The following is a 22,759-nucleotide window of genomic DNA, read 5'->3' as shown; positions in this document are numbered from 1 at the left end:
CAACCCTGCGCCTTTGTGCCAATAGACTGGATTTTGTTATGGTAATATGGAGAATGACAGCTGACAAGAAAATGTTGGCTGATATACGTAGGTAAAGATGAGGCCCATAAAGTGGAGCTTAGATTGAGATCTGAATTTCTCCAAGCTAGGAGAGAAATTGGCTCTATAGCTACTATCTGGGTTTATCTTTATGAAGAAGTAATTATTTGAGGCCAGTTTTTAAAATGAACTAATGATGCAGCAAAATCTAGATCTTTTCTAGAAGCTGCACTAAAATAAAAGGTCTTTGCTCTTTTTTCTGTTAATGCTATGTCTGTGAAAGAACTTTTGAAGAAATGGGAATAGGACACAAGTCAACTCCCAAGAAACATTGTAGTAATGGGTTCAGATCACAGTTTTCAGACTTTCAAATAAAATGTCCAAGTTGCCTATGAAAAGCAGTTACTCTTAAATGTCATTTTAATTCTGAAAAAAAAAATTTAGTTCAAGAAAGAGAAAAATTTTTCAAGACAAATTTGGATTAGCTTTAGTTTTCATATTGTCTGAATTTCACTTTCTTCTAGCTTTTCAGCCTGCAGGTCACATAGTTTTTGGTTCTTTTAACTTAATTCTCACCTGCAAGTGAAATAGAACAACAACATACAAAACCGGTACACTGTGCATCTACTGAAATCAAACTTGTTAGGAATGCTGCCCCCACACACAGTGGTGCAGTTCATTCTCATGTGTTTAGATGAACCTAACAAGTTTTCATTCAGTTTTACACAAGCATGGAGCAACTTTGGCTTTTGTATGTGATGCTGGAGCTGTAGATGGGTTGCAAGTATTCCAGCTCACCTTAGTCTTCAGACTGAAGAGTATCTGCTAGTATAACAGTGTTGTTACAGTTTGGAGATTATCCTGATGCATTTCAAACCCTTGCTAGCATGAGTTTGTATGGTGCATATTACTATGCTCAAGTGTCCATAAATGTCTTAAGTCTACAAAGCAATAGATATATCCTTGATTAATTGTATGCAGATATAAACTGTTATTACATGCTTGTTATCTGTACTGGTAAATGTAAATAAATATGCTTGCTTTTTATTTGAGAAACTTTAGGTAGAAAATTCAACCCTCAGCTCCCAGAGTGCTTCACTGATGGCCCAGAATGCTTTACTCCAAAATCAGCAGACAGCCAAGGAGAATGAGAATGAAAATCTACTGAAACAGAAGGAGCAGTTAAAAGCTGAATATGAATCATTGCTTCAGGATCATGAACACCTTGCTTCACTGCATGAACGGCAGTCCACAGAATATGAAATGCTAATAAACCAGCACAGCTGCCTGAAAACATTACACAGAAACCTGGATCTGGAGCATAAAGGTCTGGGCGAAAGGTATGCTCACTGTTCACTTCACTAGGAAAGTTGCATAGCCAAAATGTGTCTTAAATTTAGTCTTAAATTTTGATCTCCAATTATAAACAAAAATTACTGTTTTATTACAGTAAGGTGTTATCTTGACAAAGTGTCTTCTCATTTTTGTTGTCATTAGGAGATTAGATGAAAATACTTGAAAACCTGTACATTTCAGACCTATGAAGGTGGCAGACCACAGATGACTCTTGATGATATTTAGCAAACAGAATCTTGGGGGAATATATTGTCAGAAGTAGCTTAAAGGCCTTTACTACATTTAAGGATCTAGGCTATAATAACACATATCCTTAAAATGATTTTCCCAGTCCTACTATGTGATATCTTTTCTCATCATACAATAGGATCTGTAAGTCGGCTAATTAATTACCTAAGTGTGAGTGATATGAGAAACAATATAAATCATTGATGATTGTGTGTAGTATCACCCATATGGCCAAAGAGGCTGTCTGAAGGAAGCCCTATTGAGCCAGATGTGAAATGGTGATGTATTATTTATTTCTTTCTAGTTCTCACAATCTAAGGCTTTTGTTTCAGGACTTTCAGTTGAACTGCGAAATAATATTAATCAATTTACTGTTTAGTTTCTAGTCAGTGTCATTTTCTGATTAATGTGCTTGAATGTAACAGTATAAATAATATACTGCTACATAAAGGCCACTATGCCTACCCATCAGAACTTTATTTTTTACCATTTCAATTATTTTTCCCAAAATATCTATTTTTTTAGGTTGAGTTTCTATGCAAGACCCCAAGTTGGGTCAGTGGTCAAGAGCAAGTCAATGTGATCTTTGAGGGTGGACTAAAAACTGGTGCTAAACTTTCCCAAGCACAAAGGAGCTGGCAATACAGTGTGCAATAGATTTTGATAAAGTACAAAACTAAACCAACTGTGATGAAAATATCCACTGAGGCTGCTTGACAGGACAGCTGCTTGGCTGTCAACTAAATGAGCTGTAAGTGATGACACAGACACTGTTCATGCTTACCAAGTAGACTCAGACTGATTAATGGTTGTCATTGATGCAGGCTTTGCTTAAGAATATCACACTGGGGTGTGTAGGTGCAGTTTGCTGGGTTCCTTCTTTTCTTGATGAGTACCACTTATTAAACAGTTGTGTACGAAAACGATGGTTTTCTGAAAAATAAGTTCTCTCTAGTGGTAAGCGCTCAGACCACTATTGTGAAAATTAGCGATTTGGATTCTCTCTTACTGAGGTATGACTGCCACTGAGAAATGTTGCAGGGGAGCAGACGGTAATCTTTTGTATACTCTGAACAGGCTGATTTTGGCAGTTCTAAGAGTGCAGTGTCCTCCTCAGCAGGTCAGGCTGGAAGATACTTACTTGTCAAGGTGATTTGTCCAAGGACAGCCTGTGTCTCCATTTGACTGTCAGGGAAAAAAAAAAGACAAATTACTTCCCCCCCCCCCCCATGTGCTATCTGTGTTCAGCTGGCTGAGAAGGACGGGGGGAGCAAGTTAGAAAAGCAGCTGGAAGAAAACTGTTTGTTTTCTTCTGCCACTCAGTGGCATTTAGGTGCTAAGATGAAATCTCTCACCTAAAATACACCACCCACTAAATGCTCCCAGAACAGCTGAGTACAGCTGAGCAGCTGGCCTGTGCAGTGTCTGAGCAAGATGGGCTTTGCTTGTCCTGGACTCCAAAGCAATGTTTTTCTCAGTTGGTGACAGCATGTTTAATCATAGTTCTGTTGCTTATGGCAGGACTGCGCTCCTGCAGAAACCTGTGATTGCAGCTCGTGTAGAAAAATCCACAGCAACTTTAGTTAGCTTGTGGCCTGCTAATGCTGTGTGCAGCCAGGATCCCTAAGGTTTGTGCAGCTCACGGGGATGCCTGTGATACCACAGAATGTTTTCTGCACCTGAGTAAACTTCATTAAACCTCCCTCAACTATATCTGCATAGTCTTAGTACCACACTGTGGATTTAATAATAGGTTGTGTGTAACTGTAACGAAATGGCCTGTCATAGCCCAGCAAACCACAGACATGTGGGTCTGACTTAGCAAGAAGAGGAAAGTTAGTATGTTAGAGCCATTTACCATTAATAGTAGTTTCTTTACTTTGTGGTGTTTGATTGGCTGCCTCAGTTAACAGAGGAAAGCTGGACTCTTCTGCCTGCATTTTTAAATTGCTTTAAATACTGCATATTACTAAGGGGAGATAATAAGTTACTAGCTACAGTTGATTGGCAGAACCTTGAGCAGTTCTTTGTGACTTGCTCTGAACAAGTCTGTAATCCTGCACAACACTGGAAAAACTCATCCCACTGGAAAAAGAGAATCCCTGCTGTGCAGAGTTACATATTGCAGGGACTTGCATTATTATGTTAGCAGTGCTGTCTGGAAGTCATATTTATGGATTCCTTCTGCCACATGCTTTCTATCATAGTTGAGCATTTTTTAAATTTTCTCAGTCACAAATATCCACCCGCAGTATCTCTCCAAACAGAGCAGCAGAAGGGGCAAAAGCCGAAAACCACAGTTGGAACAGGAGTAAAGAGGAATATGGCTGTTCAAGTCCAGGAATGGATTGCATCAGAGCCAAAATGTATTTTATTTGCATCTATAAGGATATATTTATAAAAACCCTCTTCCCATTTGCCTGGGGCTGATGCTGAAGAAATGAGTGAGCGTGAAAGCTGAATAGCCTATGGGCTGGGTAACCTTGCCCACTGGTAAAGCCTCTCGTTGCAGCGGCATGCTCATGCTCGTCAGGTTGTGTAAATCCTGCTCAGATGGTAGCCTCCCGGCTGAATCCGGACTACAAGTAAATTTTGCTTAGGGATTTCACTAGGGCTCTGGCGATGCAGGATCATCTGCATTCTTGCAGACAATCTCCAATTTCGTATCTATATCCTAATGTCTAAGGGAGCAGCTGTGGTCCACCACAGGAGTTCCCATGCCCAAAGGCAGCATGGGGAGCTGGGCCAAGCTGTAAAACTGGGCCAGTATGCTGCTTCCTTCTAAGTAGTCCTCATTAAAAATAATCAGAAGGCTTGGGTTGGGTAAAAATGAACAGAGGAGCCTTATCAAAGGGAAACAATGAAAGCATTTCTACAGAGAAGGCCAAGGTAATCTCTGCCAAGGTATTGACTGTGGAGTTTGTCTTCTCAAACTCTGGATTGGCACAAAGTCTTGTTTGAAAATCCTTCTGGGAGCTGGATGTGAAACCTTCCTCTGCTTTCAGGTTCTTCCATTTGTTGTATGGACATTGAATTTGAAATGTCCTGGAGCTGAATGAAGGAAGAAAACAAATAAGGTTAATTTAAACTCCACTGCTACCAGTGGAAATGAATAGTAAAAAGCAGTTTTTGTCTGGGAGACAGGTACTTTTCTGCGTGGCCATTCAGTGGACTGAAATTTGGGACAGGCTGTAATATGACTCTGGGATGAAGGGAATGGTAGCCTGAAAGAAAAACAAGTTGGCAGGAGCCAATGTACTTGGTGCTCTCTGCTGCTTTTCTTTTTGTTTTGAAGTTTCAGTGGCTGCGGAGCGGCTGCCTGTGCTCTGCATTCATCTCTGCTAGGATGAGTCGGCCGTGGCTGGTGGGACAGGTGCAGACAGTGTGTGTTAGAACTTTTTCAAGCATCGCTGTGTCTTCTGTTTGGTTGCTGTTTTAAAATTGCTTAAAATGGGTGTTCTGCGAGTGGCATAGACATCTCTGCCCAGGCATATTTCAGGGCAATATCCTTTTATCACTGTCACAAACAAATGTGCTGGTGCGTTTGACCTTCTCTGCACCAGTGTCCCCAGTAGTTTCTGCTAGTTGTGTGGGTGGGCGCAGCCTCTGACAGAGGCCACCAGAGGAGAAAATCTTCTGAGAACAGCTTGCTATTTTACAAAGTGGCCTCAGCCCACCTCACGCTGAGCAGTGTTTTCTGAACACAGGCACGGTAGCCGCTCAGCAAAGCTGAGCCCACCTAACCTGTGCCTGTGCCAGGTATCAGCAAAGCTGTGCCACCGTTGCTGCTATTTTAGGAAACTTAAAATATAGTTGAAAGCATCTGCCTTCTCTCTCTGCCCCAGTCCCTGCTGTCGATGACTTGCACACAAATTGAATGAGCCTGGTAAAAGAGCCCTGTGCCATTGAGGCCCAGGCGCAAGCACCCGTGCCGCCCCTGGAGCTCTCATTGGTGAACAAGCAGACCCTCAAGCAGCTAGGTCAGCCTCTGCTTGTGGGTGTTTCACTGTCACCTCTGACTGATACTGTCCTTGTTGTCTGCCTAGAGTATGCAGGAGGTGGTAGTTCATTTCACTGGGGGTTGTTTTTGTTTGTTTGTTTTGTTTTTTGGCTGCTGCTTTCTGCTTTTAAGTAATCTTCTTGAAACCTGCCACTGATAATTATTTAAGAACAAGGACCCAGATAAACCATGCAGCTTCTCTCCACCCTGGAGACTCATGTACTTTCTATCAAATGATCAGGATCTGAAAATGAAATAAGGTTCTGACAATTGCATTCCAATTTGTTTAAATCCTTCCCCCCCCCCCCAAAAAAAAAAAAAACCCTCCTTTTGGGCTTACAGATTAAGCTGAGTTCCATCCACACTGTGGAATTTTTCAGTCTTGGTGGATTTTTAACCACACAAATCTGTACAAAACTGAACAGTCAGAAAATAAAATCATTTCTGATGGTTGTAGTATCATCTATTAAAATAATCTTCAACTAGAAGAAGAAAAACACATGAATGAAAGCTAAGAGCGTGGCTTACTCTTCTCTTGTAGATACAACAGTTTAATGAAACATAAGGCAGAACTGGAAGAGCTGGAAATAGTTTTAAAAACTGAGAGAGAGGTTCTGCAACAAGAAAGGAGAACAAATGCAATAACCACTGGGGAAAATCAGAAGCTGAGGGAGGAACTCGACAGGTATGGCACCCTTGCCAAATTCTTGTATATATCATTTAAAAAGTCAATTATGCAAAATACACAGTAGTTTTGCTCTGTTGTTTTACTACCACTTCAGGATATCTGTTCATTTCTCCCAACATCTGTTTTATTAATTTGGTTGTTTTGTTTAACTCATTGTCCATGAAGCTGATTATCTACACTGTCAACAACTGTTGTTATTCAGTGCTTCAGACATGGTCTGATTCTGGGACTTTTGTTCATTCAACATAAACTGCTACTTGTGGCTCAGTTCACAAGCTGTTTGTTTCTGCAATCATTTGTTTTCAAGAGCTTGTATTTAAGTAGAACTACAAATACCCAAGACTCGCCAAAATCTCGAGTTGTGTGAAATGATTCCTACCCAATTTTCCTCTCATAAGGAAAACTGTATTATGTTTTTTACACAATATGCTTTAATTCTTGGAATTAATGTTGCTGTTTATTCATGCTAAAACCCTTCAGTAAGCTAGCCTCCAAAGTTTACATAACACAACAGTAAAACATAACACCCTCACACACACCCCTACTGGGGCACTCATCGTTATGACCAGTTCAGTGCCACTGTTCATACTACAAAGATGTTTTAAGAAAAAGTTTGGAACAAATAAGGTGCTAAGGTCATGACAAGTACAAACAATGTCAGATTGAATCATGTTTAAAAATCACCTGTTAAGTTCGGTCACAAAATATACTTCTTGTACTTTAGTGTACTTTATAGTACTAAAGTGTACTTTAGAACACTGCAGCTTTGCAAACAAGGTTTCCTCAGGTTTGCTGTTTTCAACCTGAATCTTTGTTCTAATAGCGACAAGGGAAGATGTTGCAAAATGTTAATTGCAGTGTTGGGAGAGAAGAAGGCTTAGCTGCTCTGTCAGCAGATACAGGATTTAGTCTTTTCTATTTACATGTTTGTTTAACTTTATGCCTTCAGGAATAGTAGTTATTTTTAGATTTACCAAAAGCTTTAAAAGAATCCTACAGCATTATCTTATAACACTACAATATCTTACAGTTCAGGACACACTAATGCTCATATTTCATGCATCAGAAAAATAATTTTCTGAGTATTCTTTTTTTGTGACAAATAGAGCTGGCTTTATATCAAAATGCTCTTAAATGCATTGTGCCTCAGAAATTTGTAATGTCCTACAAATTGAGGAAGTATCAAACATGTTCCATCTATTTTCCCTTTAATTCTGTTGTAGATCTGATATGTTTTATAATGCTCTTATTGCTTCTCTATAACATTTTATTATCTGCTCAGTAATAAATTTAAAAATGTTTAGAAATTAGTCTTTGGAACTTAATTTTAGATTTAGTGACAGCTGCTCATTGATGGTGTGACCTTTTGAATGTGAAGTACTTTCTATGAAGTATTCTTTATAAGCCTGCCTCCTTCTTCATGTTTAGGGTGAATTTCTTGCACAGCCAACTAAAGGCAGAGTATGAAGGGCTGCATTCACACACTAAAGAGCTGAAAACTTCCTTGAACAACTCTCAGCTAGAGCTGAATCGTTGGCAGGCTCGCTACGATGAGCTGAAAGAACAACACCAGTCCATGGATATCTCTCTGACTAAGCTGGATAACCACTGTGAGGTGAGTTGCTATAAGTAGGTATACTGTTAGATTCCTGTTAGAGAGCTAACATTCTTTGTGTGAAGTTTTTGGCAAGTTTTAAATAGCAGGTCAAACTATACGGTCATAATGACATCCGCATTTACTTCAGAATTTAGCGATTTGTATCCCAGGTTGTTCTGTTACTGTGTTAGCTTAATTATGATACGTTTCCAGGGAAGTCAGTTGCAGAGAAGAGATTCATCTGTCTTTCTGTTTAACAGCTGCTATCACGTCTAAAGGGAAATCTGGAAGAAGAGAACCATCATCTCCTGAGTCAGATTCAGATGCTGAGTCAGCAGAATCAGATGTTGCTGGAGCAGAACATGGAGAACAAGGAGCAGTATCATGAGGAACAGAAACAATACATGTAAGAAATTAGAAATTTAGCTTGTGAAACCTAAAGAAACCTTATAGGTAAATACACAAAATTACTCATCTATGAGGAGTAGGAGGACAGGCTGGAGACTGGTAGGTCTACTTGATGCCTGGCTGGAAGGGGGGATGTTCAAGAGGAGATGTATGTACTGGGCAGAAGCTAGCTAATTTCTTTGCATTGCTTACCACAAAAGATGTTCAGGAGTCACCTGAACAGCACACTTTATTCACAACTCTTTACAAGCAATGCAGATGAGCCAATGTGAAAAGCTTAACTATGATAAATGGAATGCTAAAACTACTTACTAGAGTCATTTTATATTCTAGATTACTGGAGAAAAACAAATAATTGTACTCCCTTAGTTTTGGTCATTTGCATTATAGGGAATATTTCCTTTCATGTTCTTCTAAAGGATTCAAGTTTCAACATACATGAGTCTATCTCTGATGCTCAAGGTGACACACTTAATACGCTCTTTTTAAACCTACCATATATTTACAAAGAATCCTGTTTTCACTACAGTGAATTTCTCTTATCACTACAAAGGACGAAAAGCATTCCTAAGAATTTTAGTCCAAGCACCTCAGAATGGTATGGGAATTACTGACAAAGTTTTATTTCAGTATTGGATAACACAGTTGAAGTGTTAGAAATTGTTTGCTGAAAGCAACTGAATGTGGTTCAAATGTACTCCAAGTATATTTATGCAGGTGTTTGATAGTTCTGTGTTGGAGATACATTAGCTCTGTTACTTGGATGAAGGTAGATTCTTGCTTATGGGATTGTTATCATCCTCTCTGGGTGTTAATAAAATAGTGAATAAAAATCAGTAAGCCTGCATGGCACTTCTGAAAGTGCTTTGACACTGTTCACAGGAGATCAAAGTAGTTTTAAAAAGATAAAATGTTATTAATTTCCCTAGTTACAACAGAGTAAGCAGAGCAGGAGTAAAATAACCTGTTATAACAGAGAGAAAAAGTTCAAGCTGAGCAAGTAAGAATCTTAACCCCCAGGAAATTTGTCAGTGATCTGCGAATGAGGGTGAAGAATCAGCAAACAAATATTCAAAAAAACAAAAAAAATTAACCTTGACATCCACTAGTCAAAAAAAGGGGGGATATTCATGACTAATCTAACAAATCTACTATTCTTCTTTCACCTTTTATGCCTGCTGAGCAAAAATATTCACTCATCAGCAAGTTTGAGAGGTTTTGCATTTGCCCTCTCTAAACAGACAGTGAACGGGCTCAGTAGGATTCTGAGGCTTACGTATGGCTTTATAATAGGAAGGTATTTCACTTTCTTTCCTCTTGTGGCTTTTGGTTTTCATGTTTTTGATCATGCTTAATTTTATACGGGTAGTTCAAAATGTGCTTTTCCCCTTCACAGTGATAAATTAAATGCCTTAAGGAGACACAAGGAAAAACTTGAAGAGAAGATAATGGATCAGTATAAGTTTTATGATCCTACTCCAAAAAAGTAAGTCCCATTTGGGTTCATTTCTACTATTGATTTGTGAGGGTGAGAAAGGACTCTTTGTAACTGGAGATAATTGAAATTCCATCTGAAATAAGGACAAATGGTGATATCTCCACTTTTGTCTTCACTGTCTCTCTGGAAATCCATCCGTAAAGCAGCAGCCATGCTTTAGGTTGTGCTGATGTAGAGCAGTGTGCCTCACAGATGGTCCTGTGTTTTCATATCAGAATCTGAAAGTGTTAATTAGAATAGAGCCAATTTGTCCTGAAAATTATCATCTCATCCCTCACAGGTTATTCACAGTGACCAGACTGGCATATGCCTTAAGAGATGCACATTCATCCTTTCTCTTTATGGAAAACGAAATTTCTTCTTTTTTTTTTTTTGTTTATTTGGTTGGGGGTTTTTTTTGGAGGGAGCATGTTTTTAAATCTACATTGCTGCACATTTAGTTAAATTATGTCACTCTGAAGTTCAGTGATAAATCTGTTCATAGCTAAGAAAAGCTTAAGACTGTCTGAAGGTACCAGTTTCCATGGCCTCAAGTCAGGAAATGGTTCCAGAAATACATGAGTTCATGCTTTCATGAATTGGGGCATATGAAACTGTTAACTGCTAAAATAATGCTGAGCTGATGGTCAACTAGCAATTATTAAACATTCTTGCTAGAGCCTCAGAATATATATGGTCAGTTGCTGCCTCTTGCCCTCTGTTTGAATTAATGGAGGGTGTCGGATGTGAAAGCTTGCTGAGCAACAAATGGTCATGCTTCTGGCTACTCACACTGGGGGGTAGTTTAACCATCCTGCACAAAACAATCTGTTTTGTTTAAAACAAACAAAACCCCTACATTTTGGAACTGCTTCATCACCAACACTAGGTTAGCATCACTAAGAAACGATGGGACGCTACATAGAGACCAAGCAGCAGTAGAGCTTCCAGAAGTGCTGTTTTAGAGAGAATAAGGAGTCCATCAGAGAGAAAAACCTTTAAAATGATTAAATTAAGAACAATAAAAAATGACCAAGCTAATTCTGTCATACATGGACCTGATTGATAGCCTTAGCAAAGGGAAGAATTCATCTCTAGAGCAGCTTTCATTTCTTCCCTTCTCAGCCTGTTCAGGTAGTAGAGCTTTTCACACTGTTAAAATGTCTTGTGTGGGTCCATATGTGTAGTTTTGATTTCTAGTAGGGGGGAAGAGTTGTCTTTCTCACATTTTGTATGCTGAAGAAATATTTCTGTAAAATAACTTTGACTGTGGGAGAGAACCAGATATCAAGCTCTCTGAAATTTGTGCTGCGTCTTTCCAACCAATTCATGATAGAGTAAAAAATCAGAATGTGTGATGGTTTTAGCACAGCTGTAAACTTCAGTGAATATTTTCTTGAAGCATTTTATGATCCCATGCACAAAAACTGCTTTATCAGGAAAAACCACTGGATTGGAGCCAGAGCCTTAGTCAAATTAATCAAGCCAAAGAAAGAGACTACAAGGGAGCAGCTGAAGCCATCAGTAGAGAGTTCTGCATGGCATTCTGAATCCCCAGAAACAGTTGCCTCTCCATCCGTCTCCCAAAAACTGAAACATCAACAAGACAGTCAGGATAACACCTCTCAAGGGTCAAACACCATGGAAGAGAGGGAGAACCCTGGAGGTTCTTCAAACAAAGGTAAGAGATACCCAGCTTAAATTCACAGGCTGAACAGTTTATTTTTTGGAAAGGTTTAATATATAGAATATGTTGGTACTCCATCCCTTTTTATATCCCTTTTTTTAGTAAACTAATGTATTGTGGTTTTTTTTAATGACCCTTCTGCTTTTGCACATAGTTTCCTGGTTTGTCTGAATGTATTGCATGTTACTGAATAAATTTGTGGGAGTATTTCATTTACAGTGGCTTTGCAACAAAGCAGTTTAAAGCTGGTCCAGGTAATATTACAGTTCATTAACATCTATTCTTTTCTTCAAATGGGTAATAGCTGGTTTTACAGCCAGTGCCAGGAGATGGCGCACATAGAAAAGAAACAACTTTGAAAATGCTAATTTATAATAATCTCTAATTATTTTGGTGACCGACACAGTGTTTTGACCTGGAATTAAATAAAGAATTTTTTAATCTAAAATGCAGAAATGATTTTTGGAACACTGTAAAAGGAACATAAGGAAGATATAAAATGATGATTCTTTCTGTTTTGGCAGAGTTAGTTTATACAGTAAATCAGGTGTTCCCAATTATGGGAAAATTAAAAAAAGTTCTTCAAAATAAACAAACAGTGATCTTTACTGAAGATAAAATATACGCCAAGCTTCATGAATTCTCTTGAGATCACTCCTGTCGGTTTCTCTATAATAACTTTTTGTCCTCTAGGAATATTTTTCAAGAAGTAGTTTTGGACTTAGTCCTTAAGTAAGAATTTGTTTCTCGCTGGGAAGTGGCAGGAGACAGGAGAGGAGCAAGCAGTTGAGAACTGGTGTCATCTCCGAGTGTCTGTTCGGTTTAATTTTTGTTTGTTTGTTTCATTGGTTTTTTTATTCCCCTTTCTTCATTCTATTTCTTCAGGATCTTTGAATCACTTAAAATAAAATGCATGTCTTAAATCATCCATACGATTCCAGGAGATGTTAAATGTGTTCAGCATACATCCAGAGTTCCCACCTGGGAATCTGCGATCGCGTTTCCCCAGAACCAGGCCGTCACTGAGTGTCAGAGATGGCGGAAATTTCTCTGGAGGCTTCATTGTTTTTGATTTTAAGTGAAACATGCTTATGTTGAGATGAGGAGTATCAGTATTAAAGCCTAGAGGACATCAAGGAAACTTGAATATATACCAAGTAGCATGCTTTTTTAATAAAAATATATTTGGGGAGATCATAGTTAGTTCTCTATGGAGTTGCTTATATTTATTGTACCAAGCTTTATATGTGTTAGTCTTTGTTTAGCCTTTTTCATTTTTCACCGATTGCGTTCTCTTTATCTGTTTTAAAACATTTAAGTTTTATTTACAAAATTTTCCCCCTTTTTTTCTTCTTTTTGTGATACCTGGGTGATAACAATTTAGCTGCACAACGCAAAAAGATTGCCTTTTTGAGAAGCAAAATCAAGGATAAAGAAAAGACTCCTAAGTCTCCATCGAATCATCAGTCTCTCTCTAATCGACTCCGGTTCTGGTCATCTTCCGACATCCCATCCTCTCCTAATGAACCTCTTTCTTTCTCGGAATTGGGAGATTTCTAACACCTTTTCTTTAGCATTTATCTTCATTTATTTCTGACAAATATTTTTAAAAAAATCCCACGTACCTTAAAAGAACACACACCTTATAGGAAACACTCAGCATGTCTTTACAATACTCTAAATAAAAGCACAGATTAGTGAACATGGACTTAAGTTTTCCTGTAGAAGATGATTATTGCACACTGTGGATCATTTCTTCAATGCAGCACACTTAGGGGACCTCATGGCATACAGTTTGCGTATGTATATTGGCTGTGGTGCATGTTATAAGTAAGTGAAGTTGCTACGTGCTTCAATATTTTCTTGCAATCACATACTTGCATCATGTCCAGTTAAATGTTGAACTGGCCTGCTGTTGCTATGCTTTGTACAATGTTCTAGTCCTACTAAAATACAAACCTAACATATAAGCACTTTCAAATACTGGAGAAGTTTCCAATATTCTGTGCAGCTAAATGTAAAAATGCCAATTTTTTAACATCTTTGCTTTCAAATAGTCTAGCTTTGAATATAGAGTGGAAGCTGCTGGGAAAATTATTCTCCACAAGGTGTTTTGATATTTGAATTCTAACCTGATATTTAGAGAGGTTTTACAATTCCAGCTATGAAAATTCATCTTGGATTGGGCATAAGGCTTAAGTTTTTGCTGTTCTGATTTTGAGAGGGTTTTTTTGTAAGAGTAAGAATGCATCGTGGGTCTATTGCCTGGTAGCCACTCTCTGGTGGCTTCTGAAACGAATGTGCGGCTTCAGTCCCCTCTCAGCGCTGGCGAAGCGTATGCGTGCCAGGCAGTACGCTTACAGGGGAGCTCGGCAGAGAGACCAGAGAACCTCACCTCCCTTCTGACTCTGAGAAGTGGGCCCTCTGTGGCACCACCAAGGACGCTGGCACAGCAGCCTGTTGCTGCCCATTTTTGGATTTGTAGAGATTGTCTATCTCAAGGGCAATTAACACGTTCCATAGATGCCAGATTAATTGCATCTTCAAAGTCCATTAGAAATACAAACTATTAAAGCCAAGCTTTAGCCTGTAATTGCCACTACAAGAGCACTATAAGTCTCAATGCTGTGAGCTCATGCAGGCCCTGTGCTAGGGGGCTCACACAGACTGTAGCAGAAGACGTTGTTTTTGAAGCATGTTTCCAAGAGTCATCTAAGTCGACAGTAACTTGGTCTATTTCTCTAATACAGCTTTGCTGCTGCTCTGTGCTTTGAACTAACTGTTTGTCTTTTGTTTCTGCAAGTTGTTTGTTTTGACCACTGTGCTCCGCTTGTTTTCAGCATTTAATTACTATTAATTACACATGTTCTTCAAAGAAATACATGGGAAACTAGTATCTTGCATCTCATTAAGGCTGTTTCCTATAGTAAATTCTTTAAATTTTCTTCCATTTTGTGTGTGCCTTCAACTGTTAGATGCAAACTGAATAAATTAATTAATCTGCCTCATCACTAGGAAAGATATCTTCAGCTTTCTAAATTTAAATAATATTCTAGCAGGTAATTTTTGTTGCTCTCCTGCTAAGGGCCCAGGAATTCCACCTAAAAATCATTGCAGCAAAGCCATCATAAGAGCAGCAGAGTTTTAACCCTGTAGAGAATGAGTTCTTACCACAGCAAAGATGTAAAGTTGAAAGCAATTTGCTTAGTATGTCAATCATGTTAGATAATTTCCAAATCAGGACTGTTTCTCTTTGAGTAAGAGTGTGACTTTTGTTACTGTTTCCTTATTCTACTTAATTCCTGAAGTAAGTGCTTATAAAATATGCCTGCAAGGAACAATGTTAAAGAAATTTCACACCTCAATTATTTTTTCTGCATTCACATCTTTGTTCCTTTTCTTCCTCCTTTCACGGTAGCTGTTGCATGTATAATATCAACCTTCCCACTGGCACTAAGCAGCCCTTGTCACTCCCACACCTTAGAGAGAGCACACATGATTGAAAAACTGGTGGCAGAAATTTCCTACCCAATAGTGAACTGTTAATGGAAAAGCTTGCAAAAGTAGCGCCTCTGTTGTGCAGTCTTTTGTGCCTGCTTGTCGTGTTTATATGGGTGGATAAATACAAGTCTCCTTGTGCTATTTGTCATTGACTCATTTACCTCTCCCTCCCTCAGTGCTAATGGACCTAAAGCAAAAGAGGAATTCCCATCATGGAGGCAGCAATGATAACATTGAAATCTCAGCAGACTCTGTAGCAAAGCACTGCTGTGCGGAGCTGGATTCCAGGACTTACTCTACCTCAGCTATTCACTTGCACACTTCCACCCCCATCTTCAGGCTCCAGAGCAGACCAAAAGGTGTGTGCTGCATTTGATCTACCAGTTTGTACAAATCAGACTACTTTGTAGTTCCTGCCTGGGTGAAACATAGCCTTTAGCGGAGATCAAGTTCAAAAGACAGAGCCCGGGAGTATGTTTGCTCCTGCTTTATCTGCTCAGTGGTTTAACTGATCAGATACAGGGTTTCCTTACTCTGGTAATGCTCTCAACTTGAGAGACCACGTTAGCGTGTATTAATCAGTTCTGCCCTGGTCCCCTGCCAAGTGATTCATAGTGGTGGTTAGAGGATGGCTGCTCTTCCAGTACTGGCTCTATAAACCCACTCGATCACCTCAGACCACCTGAAGGATTGACCTTCCTGTGTTTAATATTGTCTGTTTAAGTTTTGTGTTCTTTCTAGGCTATAGTTCAGGAGATAATCTCTGTGAGCAGTCCCCTGAGGTGGAGTTTGCAAGCACCAGGCAACATGGTAAGTTTGAAGCATTAAGAATGCTCTTACTCTCTACATTAAGACTTGTTTTATTGCATCCACGTGAACTGTCCTGGAGCATTTTAGTTAAATAAACATGATAGAATGAGATGTAGTAACACAAAAGCATTTTGGGAATGTGAACCTAAATAGTTCATTTTTCTCCTGAGAAGCTTTTAATGTATGTTTTCCCAAAATAAATTTTCAAAAATAATGCTGATGTTGAAACAAATTGACTTGCCACAGCGAAAGTTACCTTAATGCATTTCCTACAGATTTGATACTTATTTTTCCAAACAAAGTTTAATTTCTTCCCAAAAGGAGCGAATCAGCAATAAAAGATTTGGCGGGGGGGAGGGACAGAACGGGACACACGAACAGCGGCACAGCAGTACCTTTCTGTGTATAGTTGATTTAGAAGCAAAGTGCAGAACATAATTCTTTGTGCAAGAAATGAGCGAGAAAATGAGATGTTCCTGAACAACTGACTTAAAAAATGAGAACGATTTCTGTTGTGTCCAACCTTTGCTATCCTGTGTATATTACATTTGTCATCCTGCGCATATTACGTTGTTAATGTTTCCAAAGTGATTTAGGTCCTATTTTTAGAAGGCTGGCCATAGGCAAGTCTTTCAGAAAATTAAAGAAACTCAAGCTCTGCTTGAATTAATGGAGTTTTGTTTTCCAGTGCCCAGGCCAGACAGTTCAGAGAGCAGTAGAAATGCATCCAGCAGTAGCTCACCCCTCAACTCGAAAGGTAAAGCTTTTAGAGCCAAGTGCTGACAAACAAGAAGTGAAATTACATGAAATTGTATGCAAAATACTGGTTTCCTTCCAAAAAAATTTGAAGACTGTTGTTTTGAAATTGTAATGATTATGTAATCTGGACGTGGCTGTCTGGGGAATTGAAACACTGCTGATAAGAAGTATTTTTCTAAGACTGATTCTGGCAAGGGGTGAATTTGGAGACAAAGTCTAGTTTTGCTTCAGTCTGGCATCATATTGTGGGAAGCAGCAGGCCACTCAAACTCCTTTTATAAAAACAGTTCTCTGCCATTCTTTTTATGCAGCTTGAATCAACGTGTTATATGGATGTGCTAAAATTCTGAGTCTTCGAAGGGTAAACCAGATCCGGTTTTGTGGCAGAATACACTTTCTGCTTTACCACTGGCAAATTCAGGTGCTCTGATCACACACAGTCAAGAATGGGAGAACTTCTAGTGGCATAGAGGTGGTAAAGAGGTCCTATTTGAGCACTTCTTGTTCTATGTCAATTCCTTCCTGCTGTTTCACTTACCAAGGGCCACTAACAGCCACGTAACCTGGAGGAACTGGTTCATACTTCAGGACTGACCTGCCCCAGTGGACAGAAAGAAAGCAAAGCTAGTATTGCTTTCTACTCCTCAGTTACAGTTGAGGACCTGGCCACACAGATAAAATTCCTTATCTGAGTTACTGCTATTCTTTGTGCTGTAAGACATTCATTAGTTCTGATTTTTTCAGAGTTATGACTTCATTGAGTTTTGTGGGAGAAGAAAGTAATGAGAAAAATTGTATCTACTCTGTGGAAATGGCCCTGTATCATAAAGCTCATATCTCAGTGAGAAGTTTGCAAAAATGAGGGGAAAAGAGTGTTTTTAATGGCATTTATGCTTCTCCTCAGGTTCCTCAGACCATATCCATGGTAGAACTGAGAGCCTCAGCAGTGAAGATACGGTGTCAAGCAGAGAGGCACCAGCCTTGCTCCGAGACAACTATTCCTTTCACTCTGCTTCAGCCATCTTAGGCCCTACCAGCAGGCATGAATTCCACAGGAATGGCTCAACCTCTTACGATATACCTCAGAAGAGTACTCCAGGCCAGTCTTACACAGGCAGGCAACGGTCTGCCTCACCTGGCAGTGAGATGGTAACTTTGGAAGAGTTCCTGGAAGAGAGCAACAGGCTATCCCCACCAAGTGTAAGTAAACAGAATTAGATAACCCATCTCAGATGCCACAAAACTGTTCAGAGCTGGTTTGGGGGGATGAGGGCATAAGCAAACTAGGAAATACCTGTGGAACTTGCAGAGAGCGATCAAATTTTGCAAATCGATAATTCGATGAATGAAGCAGTTGCAAGAACTAAAATTAACTTTAACACAGCACAGTTAATTTATTTTGCTATATTGCCTATAGCAGGTCAGGTAATTCATTGCAATTAATATATATTGGACTGCTGGGGCTTTTTGAAATCAAAGACTTCTTTGTGATTAGGCTTTCCTGTTATGTCACCAGTTCTGAGCTCCAGGTATATTAATTTGTGAACTGGTAAGCTTTCTACGTGTTTTTCCATAGAATTAATCTGAAGTCACAGAGCTCACAGCTGCAGTTTTCAGCTGCTTTATCTGTAATTAGAAATGAAAGCTAACAGTAATTTTCAAGTGAAGTAAAAAATAGGCAGTTTTTAAAAACATGTCCTGATCAGAAAATACTGTTGCCACATTTGGGATAGTATTCTCCTTACTGAAGGACATTCCCAGTGCTTTCCCCGTACTGTGTGTTCGTGTGCTGATTGGCACTGTTCTGTTGGCTCAGTGGCAGCAAGAATATGCCACACTCTGAAGTGCTTTATCAGAAATGAAATGTTTGTTTTCTAGATGACATTTGTCACTTACTGCTCAGACATGCTGTTTAGTAGTGAAGTGGTGCAGTATCAATCATGTTAATGTCTTAAGCCAATTCACTGATGGTGTAAGTGAACAGATGTTCCTGTTTCATGAATGCCTCAGTAGCAGTGCTGAAATCAACAGAGCTGTACCATGTTATGACATTAGTGAATTCTGGTCCTTGGAGTTTCAGACCAATATTTAAATGTCTCCTAATCCCATTTTATCCTAAGTACATTTTTTAGCTTTTAGACATGTTTAATATTTGATTTTTTTTTTGTCTGTAACTACCTGACCATGTCTTCATTTTCATTCTTTCTGTCATCCTTGTTCCTTTTCAGTGTCGGCGCAGTTTAAATGAGAGTGAAATGATTTCATTGCACCAATTTCTGTTAGAAGCTGATGCACTGTATCCCTCTTGCCACTCCCTATGTCCTTCCCTCCATCAGGAGTCTTCACAGTCACTCGAATTGGTCCTCAGTCATTCATGTCCTGACAGCGTGAGGCACAGAACAGGCAGGGGAAACAGGAGATCTACTTCACTGTATATCCCCAGGGTATCCGTTGTTCTTGCTATGAAGGCAACAGCTTCCAACTTACCACAGCTTTTGCTAGCATGTTAATACCTATAAAAAGCATATTGTAACTCTTGGCTGTTACTTTAAAGACTAAGGCTGCCAGTTCACTTGCATTAATTGCTCATAATTTCCAGTGCTTGTTCATAACCGTAATGTTTTTTGAGGATTAGTAATTCTGTAATGTTATTGGGCGCAACAGCAGTTTAAAAATAACCCTAACCCTTTAACATTTAGTTGAGCATAGAAATTTTCTAGCTGTATTTTAACCACTATTACCACTGATAGTGTTCACTTCTAGCAAATGAGTTTTGTGACTGGATGAAACTTTTGGAACTCTAATGAAATGAATATATTAAGCCTTAGCCTGCTCCCTAGAGAAGAGGAGAGAAATAAACTTCATGAGCTCGTTTCAGCACATTATTCATACAGCCAGCTTGCCCTTTAACTATTCCCAGCATGCCTCATACTAATAGTCAGTGGCAGCTGATGGTTTGCATGGACTGTTCCCATGGAACTTTCATTATACATTTTCTTTTACAGCCAGTGTAATTGTCTGACTTTGAAATTTTCAAGTTAATTCTGGGCAAGAAATTGTTTCTCTATTTTTGTAATTATTTTTTGTGTATTTCAGTGTATTGTACATGCAGCCTTTAACAGATGTAGTATATTGACCGTGAGAGCTGAGGGGAATGAATGGAGAAGCAATTAATCTTTCTTGCAATGCTAGCACAATATTAGGTACTCTGTTACATCCCTGATGTTACAGTAGAGTGTTATCCAGAGGAATTGCATCCTTAAAAATGACAGGCCATCACTGATACCTGCTGATACTAATGGCTGATGTCATTAATATGGCGTTAATGCTGTGATGACAATTGCTGATGTCAAAGGAAGCAAAAGAGCTGCTGCCCAGGTTGCTATTGAGATGAATTTTTTTAATTTATGACAATTAATCTGGCAAACAAGGCTGTCACAATCTAATTATGATGAGTATGTAACTCTTTGATTTGGATATATATCCATTTTAAGTATTTTTATCATCTGTTCCCAGCTTTTAGATATAAAATCCATAGTTGTATTTGGGTCTTTAGGGTCCCTATATACAAATGAGTGGGAGAGAAAATTGTTTGACCACAAAGCTCTGCGTGATTCTTTACACAAAAATTATTGTTGTTAATGTCATTTGCATATTTTCTCACACCAGGACACCTCCAGTAGCAGAGATGATTTGCTGAGTGATTATTTTAGGAAACCAAATGAGCCTTCAGCTACTGGAAGCCTGCTGGTTCATTCGTCCAGAAAGGAGGCTGCTAAGATGCCCGCTAGTCATGTTTCTCCAACTGTAAAGATGACCATTGCCAATGAAGAAGGAAGAATGTCTAAGCCTGGGAATTATGTGAAGCCAAACCTCAGACAAGTTGAACCCGAGCCTCTGACAAACTCCCAGGGGTCCCTTAAGCTTCCTCATACACCACAGCACCAGCCTGTCAGTGGGATGCGGCAGATGGCACAATCGCAACAACCTGGAACCACAAGCCGAAGGAGCACATCAGTGAGCAGGGCATTTAGTTTAGCCTCTGCAGACCTCCTCAGAGCCACCGGCCCGGAGACATACAGACAGGAGAGCCCCCAGAAGTCAGCAACAGACCTGCGTGGAGGCAAGGACACTGTCAGTCAGGCCTCTAGGGTTTCTGTGCCAACCAGCTCCCAGGCAACCTTAAGAGAGAGGCCACAGTCTGCAAAGGTGGCAGGTTCCTTGCAAGGTATTGATTCTCGTTGTCGGCAGCTTGATGTGAGGCGCCTTTCCCTAGCCCCACCGAAAGACGAGAGGCCGCTCTCCTTCCATCAGTTTTCTGCCTCACCCACTGCATCCACCAGCAATCTGAATGTGCAGCAACAGGAGCGAGTGAACCCTGGGCAACACTACTCATCTGCACCCCACACTCCCTCTAAAGTCAAGCCCAAGTCAGCCCCTCGTCCTGGGGAGGTGGCCACAGTGACCCCTGCCAGAGCTGTTCCCAGTAGCACTGACGGAAATACTTCTCTGGGACAAGGCCAGGGGGATGCCCTCCATACCAAGTGCCAGGGTAAGCTGCCAGAATGCAGCACTGGGGCTATGGAGGAACCTCTGAGAGGAAGCAGCTCCAACAGCACTCCTGGCTCTTCGGACCCCCAGGGAGATCAGCAAACAGTTTGGTATGAGTATGGGTGTGTGTAAGCCACAGATGCAGCTGGTAGTATATATGTTTGGCGCTGCCAGTGTCTGGCATAGTGTTCATCTAGACGCTGTGCTAGATCTTAAAGGGTGTCACCTGCACACTGACCTGAATGTTCTCCAACTACTGTTTTCTAGTAATTTCTACGATTAAAAGAAACAAGGAGCAAAACACTGGCTCTTCTTGTGACACTATTGTGCCTAAAACAGAGTGGAAACCTGACCTAATCCCACAGCAGGCTTTGCACCTGATTCTCAGACATGCTGAGCTTTCCCTGCTCCAGGAGACACCTGCAGGGTCCTCTAAAAATCAGGCCTGCCCTGTCGTCACAGCACTGTGCACCCCTCCTACCTGCATTAAAGAAGAGTTTCACAGGTCACATGTGTGCTGAGTCCTGTGCCCTGCCCCCCCCATGCCCCCTGATAAATAACTTAAACCATACTGAAAAGGTCATGTAAAAGCCAAACTTCTCCCCAGAAGACAGAACCAACCACTTGCAGTAGCTTAAAGAGAAAACTGAAGAGCAAAAGTGTGTGGCTTTAGCCACAGATCTGTTAAAATCAATTCTCCTCACCACAGCCCCTTTTTAGAGATGCAAAGCATAGAATTCGAGGGTCACATCTTAACCTTCCCCACTGGGACTGTCCAAGCACAGAGAGGTTGGTGGTGCTGCCTTTTGAAACTTGTTTTTTGTTTTATACAAACACTGGAACTAACAGCCTTTTCAGGGGAGATGTCATTTCAATTGCAAAGATGGCATCTCATGTACAAAAGTGACTTGTAAGTATGTATATAAAGAGCTCAAGTATTGTATAGGAATGCTGTGTAAATTGTATTATTACATCCTTGGGTGCATGACTGCCCACATCCTAAGTAATACGTGGGAATCCATCTCTTAGAAAATCCTTGTTTATGTCTCTGAGAACTTGGCTCAGTATCAAAAGCAAAATAATTTTGTATACACGTGAAAGAAATATACTTTTAAAAATCTATTTATGTGCAAAGAAGTTCCTTGTAACTGTCCGTCCAGAGTTTCATCAGCTGCTTATGTATATATGATCAAATGTGCATTTTTAATTCTTTGTTTGTAAATGTGTTTTTTTTTTCTTACGGTAGACTAAATACCTAAAAGATAATAAATATTTCTGGTTTTCTGGTTCTGATTTAATCTAGTAAAAGATAAAACTAAGGATGTTTTTGTTATCTAGTATGTAGTAATCACATTCTGGAAACTACAAAATTGTTTATAATAAAGATAAAACATCAATTTGTTTTCTTTTAACTTTTTTCCTTGGGGGGCGGGGGCAGAGGTGGATTCATGGTATTGGAGGGAGATCTGTCAGCAGTCGCTTCATGTAAACCTCACTTAATACTGATTCATTTTCCTATCCAGCATAGTTGCATTTGTTTTTATAATGTCATAAAAGCTGTATCAGAAATCTTTCGTTTTGATTGTAACTACCTTATTGAGGACAATAGGAAGATTAATCAAGCAAATTAAGTGGCTTCCAGGTCATTGTAGAAGCAG

The 22,759-nt window shown here is 39.7% G+C and overlaps 1 protein-coding gene across 1 annotated transcript in view; it reads left to right on the top strand.

The window, feature by feature from the left end:
* The window catches only part of CCDC88C (coiled-coil domain containing 88C), a 98,048-nt gene extending 75,563 nt beyond the window's left edge, over window positions 1-22,485 (top strand). Inside the window, exons 20-31 of the mRNA XM_067296940.1 lie at window positions 1,102-1,379; window positions 6,165-6,308; window positions 7,740-7,926; window positions 8,169-8,314; window positions 9,713-9,802; window positions 11,233-11,474; window positions 15,158-15,340; window positions 15,723-15,791; window positions 16,480-16,548; window positions 17,455-17,750; window positions 18,779-18,994; window positions 20,220-22,485. Coding sequence (XP_067153041.1) covers window positions 1,102-1,379; window positions 6,165-6,308; window positions 7,740-7,926; window positions 8,169-8,314; window positions 9,713-9,802; window positions 11,233-11,474; window positions 15,158-15,340; window positions 15,723-15,791; window positions 16,480-16,548; window positions 17,455-17,750; window positions 18,779-18,994; window positions 20,220-21,233 — 2,934 coding nt within the window. The 3' untranslated portion in view covers window positions 21,234-22,485. The remainder of the gene's footprint in view (window positions 1-1,101; window positions 1,380-6,164; window positions 6,309-7,739; window positions 7,927-8,168; window positions 8,315-9,712; window positions 9,803-11,232; window positions 11,475-15,157; window positions 15,341-15,722; window positions 15,792-16,479; window positions 16,549-17,454; window positions 17,751-18,778; window positions 18,995-20,219) is intronic.
* The last annotated feature ends 274 nt before the right edge of the window (window positions 22,486-22,759 follow it).

The sequence above is a fragment of the Apteryx mantelli genome, chromosome 4, assembly GCF_036417845.1.
Source record: "Apteryx mantelli isolate bAptMan1 chromosome 4, bAptMan1.hap1, whole genome shotgun sequence".
In the NCBI taxonomy this organism is placed as follows: domain Eukaryota; kingdom Metazoa; phylum Chordata; class Aves; order Apterygiformes; family Apterygidae; genus Apteryx; species Apteryx mantelli.
The sequence above is the reverse complement of the archived record's forward strand: the minus strand, read 5'-3'. Positions and strand labels throughout refer to the sequence as shown.